This window comes from Ochotona curzoniae, unplaced genomic scaffold (assembly GCF_017591425.1).
Source record: "Ochotona curzoniae isolate NIBS_2020 unplaced genomic scaffold, NIBS_Ocur_1.0 scaffold_2476, whole genome shotgun sequence".
Lineage (NCBI taxonomy): Eukaryota > Metazoa > Chordata > Mammalia > Lagomorpha > Ochotonidae > Ochotona > Ochotona curzoniae.
The window spans coordinates 17912895-17926101 of record NW_024467095.1 but is presented as its reverse complement, the minus strand read 5'-3'; the positions used below and the strand labels follow the sequence as shown (position 1 = coordinate 17926101).

At 39.9% G+C, this 13207-nt stretch overlaps 1 protein-coding gene across 1 annotated transcript in view; it reads right to left on the bottom strand.

The window, feature by feature from the left end:
- Positions 1 to 3842: 3842 nt before the first annotated feature.
- The window catches only part of PTN (pleiotrophin), a 77312-nt gene continuing 67947 nt past the window's right edge, over positions 3843 to 13207 (bottom strand). The window contains exon 5 of the mRNA XM_041002125.1: positions 3843 to 4584. Within this exon, the coding sequence (XP_040858059.1) occupies positions 4529 to 4584 (56 nt within the window). The 3' untranslated portion in view covers positions 3843 to 4528. The remainder of the gene's footprint in view (positions 4585 to 13207) is intronic.

Genomic DNA, 13207 nt, shown 5'->3' with positions numbered 1-13207 from the left:
GCATTGAGAAAAGCAGTAAAGGAAGTGACTAGCTACCTGGTAAACCAGTTAGTACTTGAATTGAATTTTTTTATTAGACGCAGTCAAATTTAACAGCAAATGGGCAGGAAGAAATCAATTATCCTGAACGTCTTAACTGCCAAACTCAGCTACCTAAGTCTTTTTATCTAATTTTTAGTTTGTTTGCTTATGTTCACATGCGTCTATGTCTTTATATTCTTTCTTTGCAGTTTTGCCACCTAATGTTCTGTCATAAGAATGCTAATCCTATCGAGGGATGGGAAGAACACGGAACAGGAGTAATCACTCAATATAGACTATATTTCTCCACAAGAAGGAAAAAATACAGAAGATAGAATTTTGGGTGTTTTCATTATTAAGACACAGTCTGTTAGAGAAGAAAGACATTTTTATGATTGGACATTAGACAACATATCTATGAATTGAAACATGACATAGCACTCTATGAATATGTACAACTTTATTTGTAGCATCTTTTGACAAAACATTTTTTAAAGAAAAAGAAACAGTTGGAAAGCAGCTATTAGTATAAAGACTAGGAAATTTCTGAAACTTATTTCTTTATATATTTTAGAAATGTATTGTCCTAATTTTTGAAAATGATTATTTGGGGCTCGGCATGATAGCATAGTGGTTAAAGTCCTCACCTTGAATTCGCCAGGATCCCATATGGGTGCTGGTTCTAATCCCAACAGCCCCGCTTCCCATCCAGTTTCCTGCTTGTGTCCTGGGAAAGCAGTTGAGGACAGCCCAAAACCTGGGGACCCTGTACTCCGCAGAGGAGACCCAGAAGAAGCTCCTGGCTCCTGGCTTCAGATTGGCTCAGCTCCAGCCATTGCTGGATACCAACCATATGGGGTACCAACGTTGCAGCCACAGCGCTGATCCCTGTTGTCTGAGCCCTAATGAATACTGAGAATGAAATCTTAGAAATTAAGGACACAACAATATGGATTAATTAAAGTGAGGGATGAAGAACTCCATGACAACACGCTCACCTTAAAGCAGCCACTAAACTATATCCTTCTGTCATCACGCCCTAGGGACTCTCTTCGGACAAGTTGTCATAAGCCAGGATCAGTGAGGGTCAATCTCAGAGATGAACTGAGAACTGTGTCACCTCATTTACAGGGATCGCAAGGAAAGTAACGCTTGCATAGATTTATTCATGTTAATTCGAACAATTTGAAGAAATCCAAACCACTAAACCTCTTACTTAAACGGGCAGATATCTTTTAGCCTAAGATAGAGGAAATTATTTCAAATATTTTCAGAAAGATTAGTGAATTGTACACATATTGCCTTTTTGCCTATCCATCTATCATAATAGATTCTTGAGAAGTCACTCTTTATCTTTGCTACACAACAGCAAGTTGACAAGTCTAAGTCAATTGGCAAAAAAAAAAAAAAATCAATTATTATCAATCTGTCGGTCTAGGATGTCAGAAATGCTAGAATCCTCTGCAGATGTGGAATCCAGGATGCTACAATTTCACCTTGACATTCAATTGATATAAGATCTCTTGTGTTACCAGAGAGAGGAGAAATTCTGCTAATGAGGACATCATGAAACAGCCCCCGCATACTTACAATTATAAAGGTCTCAACATTTCTAACAACCTGCTGATGCGACTCGACAGAGTGGAAAGACACTACATGTCCTATATGTATTGTGGATATTCACGTGCAAAGTGTAAAAGATAAATTGTGGAAACTGATCTTGTGACAAAAGAAGACAGCTGGAATATAGTCAGCCAAACTTCCAATGGGATATGCCAAAAACTAAGAGAGTAAGGTTTTCCAATCTTTTGAGCAAATATTACATTCCCTTTGTAGATTTCTTCCTTGGGGTGAAAACTGAATCCTCTTTCCAAATCCTAAGTGTTTCGCTGCTGCAGCTGCTCTCATTTGTGAATCATTAGTACCTCCTATGAAGAACAGCTTTGAAATGTCCCGGCTTATTACGAGGGGCAACACCCTCACCCCTGGTGAGAACATGGTATCTGCCTACCCTTCCTTATTTAAATATCGTGAGGACCCCCTCTCTTCTTTCCCACAGGGAAATCTAGGACTATGGCTAGTGTGAAAGGCAAATATGAGCCACATTAACAGTCTGGGGGTGGCAGGAGTAATATAGCCTAAATGGTGATTTAGTAATTTAATTTTTTAATTTAGTAATTTTCCCTAAATGATTAAAAAAAAAACTTCAATTTCTCTTCTTGCAATGCAGTTCTTATAAAAGGAAACACAGATGTCTCCTTCACATCTGCTTATCCTCCCTTCACGCCCGATGAACTTTAGGGTAAAGTTCATGAAACGCTGAGCATTTGGGAAGAGTTCGTTCCTGCAGCACACACAGGAGCACCAGTGCCAGCTGGTTTCTTCCTGCTTGTGGGAATTTGTGATTTTTGTAGTTTTTCTTTGTGTATGTATGGTTCCGCGCTTTGGTGTGATATAGCAAGATGTTTAAAGGTGAAATTAAGGTAAAATACTTCTTAAGACTTAGAGGAACTTGAATTTCACACCCTTTCTCCTAGAAGATTAACATCCCAATCCTTTGCTTAACAGAGAATTGGGAATTATTACATGATGTGCTAAGATTCACAGGTGACACAGCTGAGAACTCCTGCCTCTGGGCGCCCTGCCATGTCCTGTGACTAAAGTCTATGCCACAGAGTTTACAAGGCAACCGATTCTGTTCAAGTTCTCCCTAATGCATAACTGACTGATGAGCAGTTATTTTGGCTAAAACGATGCTGGCGGAGCATCTATTACCCAAACCTTTTGGAAATTGCCATCAAGAAACACAGTCAAGATGTACCTCTCTTCCACCACGCTGCACGAGTGCTCATGAGGAGCACTTTTGCCTATTAAGGTCTGCTTGTCAAAGAACTGAACTTACTATTTTATGTTTCTGCCATTTGCACTTTACAAAGTGCTCTATTTTTCTTAAGCACCATGCCATAAAACACTTGAAAGTTCATGTTTCTCCCCACCCGCACAGGTGGCAGTTGGATTTGTCTTAATGGAGAAGAAATGGATCTCCTTCCACATTCCTAACTCAAGTGAAGGCAAAGATTTAGACCAAATGGCAAAATGTATTGTTAAGAGCCAACACCCTTTGAGTGCATTCGTTGTAAGGCCAACATGTAATCATCTTACCCAAGATGTATTGGAACCATTGTGTCTGAAAATAGACTTAAAAATGTATCAGTAGATTGATGTTTATTGAGTCTTAATACTCTGGGATTAGATACCTGTCATGAGAAATTCTTTGAAGCTAATCCCACCATATTTCCTTAGACTTTATTTCTCTGCATGATTGAAGCATTAGTCTTGTTTATTAAGAGTGCTTGGAGTCCTTCAGCAAGGGAGACCAGATGCACAGTAATTGGCACTCATGATATCTAACGGAGTGATCATTCTGGCTTGGTAGAAATTAAACACAAACTATTCGTGTCTATTGCACAATTTATTTTTTTTCATTTTAATTTTGTTTTAATTTATTGTGTCTATTTGCAATTTATTACTCCAACCCTGGCTAGAAATAAGTTACCCCAAAATTATTCAGTATAGATGTATCTTATTTTTTTTTTCTGTCCCAACCAAACCTAGATTACTTCAGGACTCTTGTTAAATTCACCAACATCTATTCTTACTATAAAATATAGATGAAAAATACTGAAGAAAAATATGGTATGTGTGCCCAGGAGTGTCTTCATTAGTTTGCGGGATCAGTTCTCATTGCTCACAGGTTAAACAGGGGAGGGCAGACAACAGAAGGAGAGTCACCATATTAAATTATTGCACACGACAGCATCTGTTTGAAGCATAACTTTGATTTATTTTCCTAGTTTTTCCCCTCGGATGGAAAAATAATTTCATCATTACAACAAAGATTTCTGCCAAAATGAAAGCATTTGAGTGTTTCAAAATTTCTGTTAAAGGAAAAGTCACCATTTTTTTATCAAGGGCATGCTCTTTCTCCACTCCTCCCATTTTGCTATTTTGTTTTAATCCATTGGCAGAAAACAACATATTTTCCTCAAACAGAGTGAATACATTTTATTGCTGCTTTGTTTAGTATATATTTGTCTGGATTGGGAAAAAAAAAAATTCTAGGCCTAACAAGAGAAGTAGCTTACCTGATCACAATATTTAAATTGTTGCCAAAAAGGAAAAACATGTAAAAAAAAAATCTTAATGGAAAATATCACATAACTTGAAAAAAAAAAAAGAACTTACCTCAATTGTCTATCATTTAACATGTACTATAAGTCAACTTGCTAAATAGGATTACAGTCCTTTATTATAAGCCCCTAGTGGTACTATGGTATACATTTAAAAAATGCCACTACAAAAGGTTTCATTTCTTCTTGGCTTGTGCCTATTGGGTACTTAAGCTACAGATCGTTTTGAATACGAAGCCTACAGTAGGTATCAATGTAACTGCTGATTGACTCTGTGTGTTGATGTCCTTTTCCTGTTCCACGGAAGGAAGCGTCCTTTAGTCCAGCATCTTCTCCTGTTTCTTGCCTTCCTTTTTCTTCTTCTTAGACTCTGCTGCGGTTTAAAAAGAGAAAAAGAAAAGAGAAAGTGTCAAATTACTGAACTCCCTTCGGGAAGAAAAACTCTTTGATTATAACGTACCAAGAATGGATCACTTTGAGAAACACATCCGCATTTCTGTCTCTTGGCAGGTCTCTTGGGAAGTTGTATATCTGAGAATAATTTTCAAGCAAATCCTTTTAAGAACAGGCAGATAGAAGATGGCCTACGCCAGCATGGAGACGTATAAACAGCTATTACGCCATTGATTAATCCCATTTTGTTAAGTAGCAAAAGCTTTGCCTCCCACTTCCCACATCCCTCCTCTGAGATTGTTTAGAAGGATGTTTTGTCCCTGAGTAAACAATTCCAAAGTGTTCCCACTCCAGGTCTGCCCTCTGCACAGACGTTTGACTGGATGTTTATACAGGAAGGAGCAAAGGGAGCCACATGTATTATGCACGGAGTTTTGGTTAACATAACCTTTACCCTTGGAAGAAGTCAGTAGACTGAGTCCAACTGAGTTAACACTAAATAGACAAAACTGAGAAAGTTTAACTCAAAAGACTCCATTCTTTCCAATTCCGTGTGTTGACCACCTCTGGTTTCCCGAAAGGAGACTGCGGTGTAGAACAGGACATATCTAGTTTGACTCCAAAGATTAGAATGATCAGAATCACAGGGACAACTAGTTAAATGATGCTGTTAAAATATCTCTAAATTGACTTCTTTTTGGTCAGCAATACTAGCAGAACTTTATTAAGTATAAGCGGCAAAGCTAGACTACTCTATCTTAAATACTAGGTGCGTCATTTTGCCATGGTGACACTTTGCAAATGTCATTTAAACGTTTGTGTCTCCAACTGCTCACACTGTAATGTGCTTATCAAAAGTATCATAACATATGACAGTAGGTATGGGACTGTATAGGACTAATACCCAAATTAAATGAGTTGAATAAAATCCACTTAAAATAGAACATGGTAAAGTATGTTGTGCTTACTCTCATGAGTGTGGTAACAGACAAAGAGCAAGAGGTCCTCTTGCTGACTGCAAAGGTGCGCTCTATGCAACTGACTCATTCGTTTCCAAAAATGTGGAAATGTTTTGTCTATGAACATGTCTGTTCTCAACTTTTCCTAAGTCGATACTGAAGAGATTTGATATTCCACTTGCGCTTGGCATATTTTAACAAATTTCACCCTGAGGATGGTGAGGAGAACAGAACTTTCAAGATAAAGGTACCTGTAACATCAATGAAGATATTCCGTTTAACTTCTAAATAATTCACAGATCAACATGATTCCCAATCTTTGGCTGACATTTGAAACAAAAGCTGTGTATTCAGGGGGTGTCCTCATGGGACAATCCAGGATGCCATAGAAGACTTAACTCTGATTTCTTCAGTCTCATTTTCCCCACATGCCCGCTGGTGAAGCCTCAGAAATTTATAAGTCTCCAGCTCACCATTAAAGTGGATGTTTTTGTCAAGTTTCAGATTCTCATAACCTAAGCCTATTAGATTCACAAATTTGAATGGATGACACTCTGAGTATTTTGCATGCCTCGATTTCACAAAAATCTTAAATTATTCTAAATCCTGGACAAATATTTCACAATTGGTTCTTTTGACATTTTCTTTCCAAGACCTTAGATAGGATTTATTGACAATTCCTATAACTCATTTTTTGCTAAAGTTTGACTGCATCTGTTTTCCACGTCGTTTCATGTTTTCTGAAGCATAACTAAGTAGCATGCCTTCATTGCATCTAATTTTTGCTACTTTTTCTCTGTTGAACTCCCACCAATTTTATTATTAGAAATAATGATGTAATGGTACTTTCAGGCATTTAAATGTTCCTTTAGGATATAGATTATAAAAGAGAGAATTTACTAGATCAGAGAATGAGTCATTAGATTTTTTTTGTTTAATTTTAGTGGCAGAGAGATGGAGAAGCAGAGAGGGAGAGAACATGCACCTGCTGATTCAATCCTATATGCCACAATAAGTGGGGCGAGACCAAGAGCCAGGCTCCCAGTTCAGGTTCCCCATAAGGGTGACAAGACACAACAACTTGGACCAGCACGTACTTTCTCCTAAGGTGTACAGTTGCTGGAAGCTGGAATTAGGAGTAAAGAAGTGATTCAAACAGCTACTCATGTATATGATATGGGAACCCTCACCACTGCCTGAACAGCTAGATCTGCACACTGACCAGGCCATTTAAACGTTTTACCCATGTACTGGAATATTTATTTTTTGAACGACAGTACTACTCCAAATCATTATCAGCGGTTTAGGCAAGTGTCTGTCACAGCAAGCCTGCTGTGCAACTAATCCAACATACCATATTGTATCTTTTCCACCTGTTGAAAAGCACTTTGAAAATTGGATTGAAACAAAGTAAATATCTGCTTTCATGACCAACATTGGAAACACACGGGCTGGAAGTAAGCTTTTAAGAAAAGACATCAATGGGTAGATTGCTTTAAGATCTAAAATGCAGATTTTTTTCAAAGGTGATCAGTTGAAAGTTTCACACTGTTTTCTCATTTTCTTAGCAAGAAGTCTTGTTTTCATTCTTTTTTTTTTTTAAATTGCCTGCTGTGTATATCAAAGCCTAAGAAGGAATTTAGGAGGTGAACTTGTCAAGGAGAGCCTAGATTTTAACTAAAGTAAATTAGCCTCTCTTTGCTGCTGACTTCAACAAAGTGGCTTTAGATCATTACAGCAACGGGAGGAGTTAGTGATCAGAATACAAGTAAGACCTAAGTCCTTCCCAAGGAGGAAAATTCATAGTACGAGGAAGGTTAAAACAATCAGAAATATTCATTGCCTATTCAGAGATCCAGCCAGCCACTGGACTAAGTTGAAGGGAGGCAGGGTAGGGGGATTATGCCACAGGGATATTCATCGTTCACCTTTAGAAACGCGTATCATTGCAAAACAGTAAGAACACAATGTAAATTTGTCCAAAAGCTTGACTACCAGCAAGATCTCTTAATGCTTTGTGAATCTGTTTAAAGACACTCACTTGTGCTTCAGGATTAGCTGCCTCCTCACACAGAAGTTATCTAAGCCCTCAGCCCATGCCAGCTGAGCCTGGGAGCTGTTAATGAGGCTTGTGGTCTGCGCCTATTCAGTCCAGTGATCGTCCTGGAATCCAGGAACTGGTTAGCAGCTTCTCCTAACATGACACCATTCATTAAGACTCTACGCAGTTCAGTCCAGGTAGAAGTAGCGTACAGAAAGTGTCACACAGTTCAGGAATAAATTTTTATCAGTTTAGCGAACACACTGAGAAGAAAGCCAGGCTATTGCCATGCTCAGGAGAGAGTCCTCAGTAGACCAGCATGTGCTGCCACCATTCTGTCATTGTTCTGGCCTCTAGAACAATGAGCACACACCGCTGCTGTGGCTTGGAAGGATCTGGGTTTGACGGGCAAAGATTCCTGTTAGTGAAAGGTGATCTGAGCCAATCCTCTGCTTGCTACAGTAGCATCCATATGGCTTCCGGTTTGCGTCCTGGCTGCTGTATTTCCAGTCCAGCTCCCTGATGATGCCCTGGGAAAGCAGTGGAAGGCAGCCCAGGTCCTCGACCCCCTCTCCCTACACCAGACCCCAGGGGAAACCAGGCTCCTGGCTTTGGGCTGAGCCAGGTTTGCCCTTTGCAGACATATGGGGAGTGAACCAGTAGATGGAAGATCTCTCTCTCTATCTCTCTCTCTCTCTCTCTCACTCTCACTCACTCACTCTGTTTCTCTCTCTTGCTTTCACTCTTGCTGTCCCTCTCTATGCAATTCTGCCTTTTAAATTAAAAAAAATCTATATTCTGATAAAAAAAAGTGGTCAATCTTTAAGAAGTGAGGTCTCATGGGAGATTATTAGTGCCCTAAGAAGATTGCCTTCAAACAGGATAAAGGTGGTTCTTGAAGAATCGAATTGAAGAAGCAAGTTGTTCTAAGATGCACCTGCCCCTGAGGCATTCTCTAACTTTCTGTTTATCAGGGCCACAATTCTCTCATCACTCGCTTGCCTTGCCGCTCACAACAAGGTGCCACAACCAAAAGGAACTTCACAGGGGCTAATGCCATGGCCTCCAAACTTCTGGTCTCCAAAACCATGTGCCAGGCAATCCTCTGTTCTGTGCAGTAAGCCAACTTCAGGCATTTCGTTAGTCAGGAAGCCAGAGCAGTAGGATACGCGTGTTGCAATGGCAGTTGGGAAAAGCAGCCCTTGCACACAGGGCTGCTTTGGGAATGCTTCCGCAGAGTATCTTCCCTTTTTGTGTGTTCTTCAGAGATTCCTCATTAGCTGTTGAGTTACAAAAATACCTGAACATTTATTGTCATTGTAAAACTTGCCTGCCAGAATTTTTAAAGTCTGATTTTATTCCTATGTTTCCATATGTGACTTTGAACTCTTGCCATATGGGATTTCCTGCTCATCTGTGGCTTCACACATGCGGGTGACATTAATTCTTTCACCGTCTTTCCCACCTGCACTTCCAGCCCTCAGCAGGTGAGGTGAGGTTCCCCCCCCCCCGGTGTCTCCTCTCCACCCTTCTGCCCAAGGCTCTGTCCCCAGCAGTAGCAAAAGCTGGACTTGAAGAACGTCCCCTGTATTTGTCCACATGTCTCACACAGCAGTCTTCATGGCAGCTGAATTTATTGTCTTCATGTGTCTAGTGGCAATCTGTAAATAATGTTTTTCTATTTTCTGCAGAATGAAAATGAGTTTCAAAAGCATTGCATGAGATAACACTGCAAATGTGTCTAACTGGGGTAAGTACATCCAGCCCTTGCTCTCCATGTCAGCTTAGTGGGACAGCGAGAACTTTTTTCTTTATACCTCATCCTTTGGGTTAATTAAACATATATTGTTTAATTTTCTGTGGGAAAAAAAAAACCTTTTCTTTGACTGCTTCTGCACCCTGAGCAACAACCAGCCTGCTCTGATTTCCCAGAAGTTTCCTGGAAGCTTTACATCATTGCAAAGTGGAGTGAGGTTGCTGGGTGTGTGAGATGCATCTCCAACCATGGGGCTTGTTCCCGGGACAACAGTGTGGAGTCATGAACTCTCCCAGCAAGCAGGAAATAAGCATAGGCTCATCCATGTCTACCTTCAGAGGCCACTGAGTGGCAGGGTACCCTGCCTGTCACATACACTCCCAAAATACAGAATACAGCCCATTGAACAGCTCTGAAAGTTGTCTTTGCCTTCAGTGCAATCATTATAGAAAGACAATCAGGGCAAAAAATTATTTGACAAGACTCAATCAACAGTTCCAAATATATGAATGATTTGGGACTATTATTAAAATAAAATTATTAATTGTGATTTTAATACCCAGCGATCCCTCAAGAAGCATTTGGCTTGAAAGACACCAGTCTAACAGTTAGGAACCCTTGAAATGGACTGGTCTTCAGGTTCTGGTGTGACCTTTCTCTAGATAGGAGACTCCATGCACGCTGCAGACGCAATGCCCTCACCAGAAAACGTGAGTTCCACTTCTCCGAGGTGTTAGGAGAGAGCAGTGAGACAGAATGTGTTATGGCTTTAGCATGCATAATCCTCTCGTAACACTCTCTCAGAACCACTTTGTCAATGTCAGTAGGTAACAAATAAATTAATGAATTAGATAGAATGCCAAAAGACTCACATTTCTTCCCCATTGTATTCATCACTGTGTGTGCTACATTGGGATTAATCTACCTGCTCTGTCCCTGCACTAAAAAAAAAAAAAAATCAAGTTAGGACATTCATGTATTTCTAGTGTGAGTTCTAGCATATAACATCCACTCAATAAATATTATTAATCAACAAGGTATATTTTCTAGAATTCATAGGGGGAAACACAGAATAGGAGAAGGAAAAAAAAACCAACTTCAGGTGATGAGCAGGCTAGGTACAGAGGAATAAGTGCTTGAGAAATCCTGATCCACTCAGCCACAAGTGTGGGTTTTTGTATGTGGACAAAGGTCCAGGCCAGGGTCACACAAAGCCCAGACAGAACAATGTGCAAGATGAATGCTCCGCCAAAGAGTCAGCATGGGGCTGAAACTCATTATCTTCCTTTGACTTGATTTATTTTTTCCAAGATAGAGTTATATAGGCATAGGATTCCATATTCCCCCCGGTTCATGTACCCCATTTTCACAACAGTATAGTCTCTCAGTACAAACTATAAGCCTAACTTTCTTATATTTAAATGTGTCATGATATGGTAAGTATAGGAAAAGCTAGAAAAGCTTGTATCATAACATAAAAGTATATCCTTCTTATGTAAGACACTTGAAAGTTGATGTTGACCAGGCAAGAAGTAGTCAGGCATAATCCAGTTGTAATTTGTCCTTGTGATTCCTCTGCTATGACCTGTACACATTAATTGTCAATCTAGCTTTTTTAACCCTCATTCTTTCAGAAGTAAAATTTGGAGCGATATTTCCCAGTATGCTAACCTCTTTGTAGCGCTTACATTCATGTGCTCTGTGTATTAGCTGCTGCATATCAGAGGAAACATAGGCTATCTGTCTGGGGGAGTGGGTGATTTCACTAAAGCTAATGGCTTCCGGCTGAGTCCATTCTGTTGGACAGATGTACAAAGCATGCGTCTTTAATTCTGAGGAATAAGAGGATTCCTATTTTTAGTTTTAGTTACACTTTTACATTATATTACTCAATTTTCTTCCCTTTCCTATACTAGCCATGGCATGATACACTTGTATATCAGACAGCTAAGCACGCAATGCTGAAATGAATGACTATGCTATTGAATAACTTGGGGATAACTTGGGAAGGTGTCATTCCTTATGCTTCTAAATATGACAAAAAGGAATCTACTCATGGTACAAAATTTTTAAACGACCAAAAAAGGGAGTGAATAACTCTCTCTCCATTTAAGGATGCTAAATCTAACCACGTGTGAGCAGTGTACTGAACCGCACTGAAAGACACTAGACTCTTAACAAATCTGAGTATAGTTTCTATTCTACAATCATTGTAAATCCACCTGAAAAGGTGCTGCTGAGGGCAGCATCCACCGCAAGAAAATACAGTAGAAGAGACAAAATGCTCTCAAAAGTCCTCCACATTTTGCAAGCAATTTTATATGTGATTCTTCATTTCATCTTATTGACAATGCTGTCAGGCATTCGTTGCCAACTCAAATTTATGGAAGACAAAAAAAGGTGTCACTCTAGTGTGAAAAGCAAGGGAATTAGATCCCTTCAATTACTCTATGGACGAGAAATGCAATCAAAAGCACCAAAAGGCATTTTCATCAAACAGAATTTAAAAAAAGAAAGAAAATTCTTGATCCGAAACTGAGTGTGTTTCCCTCTGATAAAAACTGGATTTTAACAAGCCTGCCCATTCTGGTCAAATTTAAGCACCCCTACACTGCCAGGGGTTCCAGGACAGCCTAATAGTGGGATTCTAGCCACCCTCAACCCCGACCTTCGCTCAGTACCATTTGTCTTCCTGCCTTCTTAGAAGCTCATCCACGCTGCATTGCCAGGCTCACTCCCAAAAGGTGGCAGAGCCCAGAAAGTGGAACGAAAGGTTGAGGAGCTTCTTTTATCTTTAAATGAACTAACAAAAGCATCTATTTAGTGGAAGAGAGAATTGAAAATGGTGGGAATATCACTTTACTGACCCGCTTTTCCTACTTAATAATCAGCTGCCAGAAGCTGTGTCCTGCACACAGCGGAGACCAGCACTTCAACAGTTGCCATTCTTTTGATCTTTAAAGATGAGTTGTCAAACCTAAGAGAGGGCTGGGCAACTGTCCAAAAAAAGGGGGTAGCAAGATGGTAACACTGGTAAAAATAGTTGGGAAGACATAAAAGGAACGAGGGGAGCATGGAAAAGAAGGAAATTAAACAAGGATCTAGAAACAGTACAGGGTGGACTGGCACAGATTGGTCACAAGAACAAATAATATTCTCCCCTTGAGCTACCAGTCACACAGAATATCCATCCATGTCATCTCTTCTCTGTGCATTCCAGAAACATTTAAGAACAGCCTCTGGTGCTGACATAAATGTCTTTTTTTTTTTCCAAAAAAACAGAAACTTCAAAATTCTTTTATTTAGGCAGTTCGTATAAAAGACAACAAATAAATAATTTATATGTGATAATGTTACAGGATCATGCAGTATCTTGAGATAATTGTTGTAACATACGACCTGTAGTCCCCTTTGGACTCTCAACTCACACTGAAGCCCCCACAAAAGATTCAAACCAAGCTTCCTCCTAGCTCTGTACTCAGCTAACAACTATTTCAAGTCTGCTACACAGGAGGCAGGATGCTCAAATAGATGGGGCTGGCTGTAAGGTCATGGCACCACACCAGGTCCCTCCTGGACGCCTGGCTTGTTTTGACCCCCTTCTAATTTCACAGTGAGCCCATCCTCTAAGGAACCATCGAGAAGCACTAGTGGCTTGGGAAACGGCTCTTTGACCTCTGAAGGGTTCTCGACCACGACCTTAATGGAACTGTCTGTATAGACTGAACCTTATTTGCAGGTTTCATCACTGTTCACAGATCAGTTATTCCTCCAGAAAATAAAACGCTGATCACTCCAAAAAAAGAGACATCAAACTCCTTCTAATGGGAACTGTCCATTTAGAAGA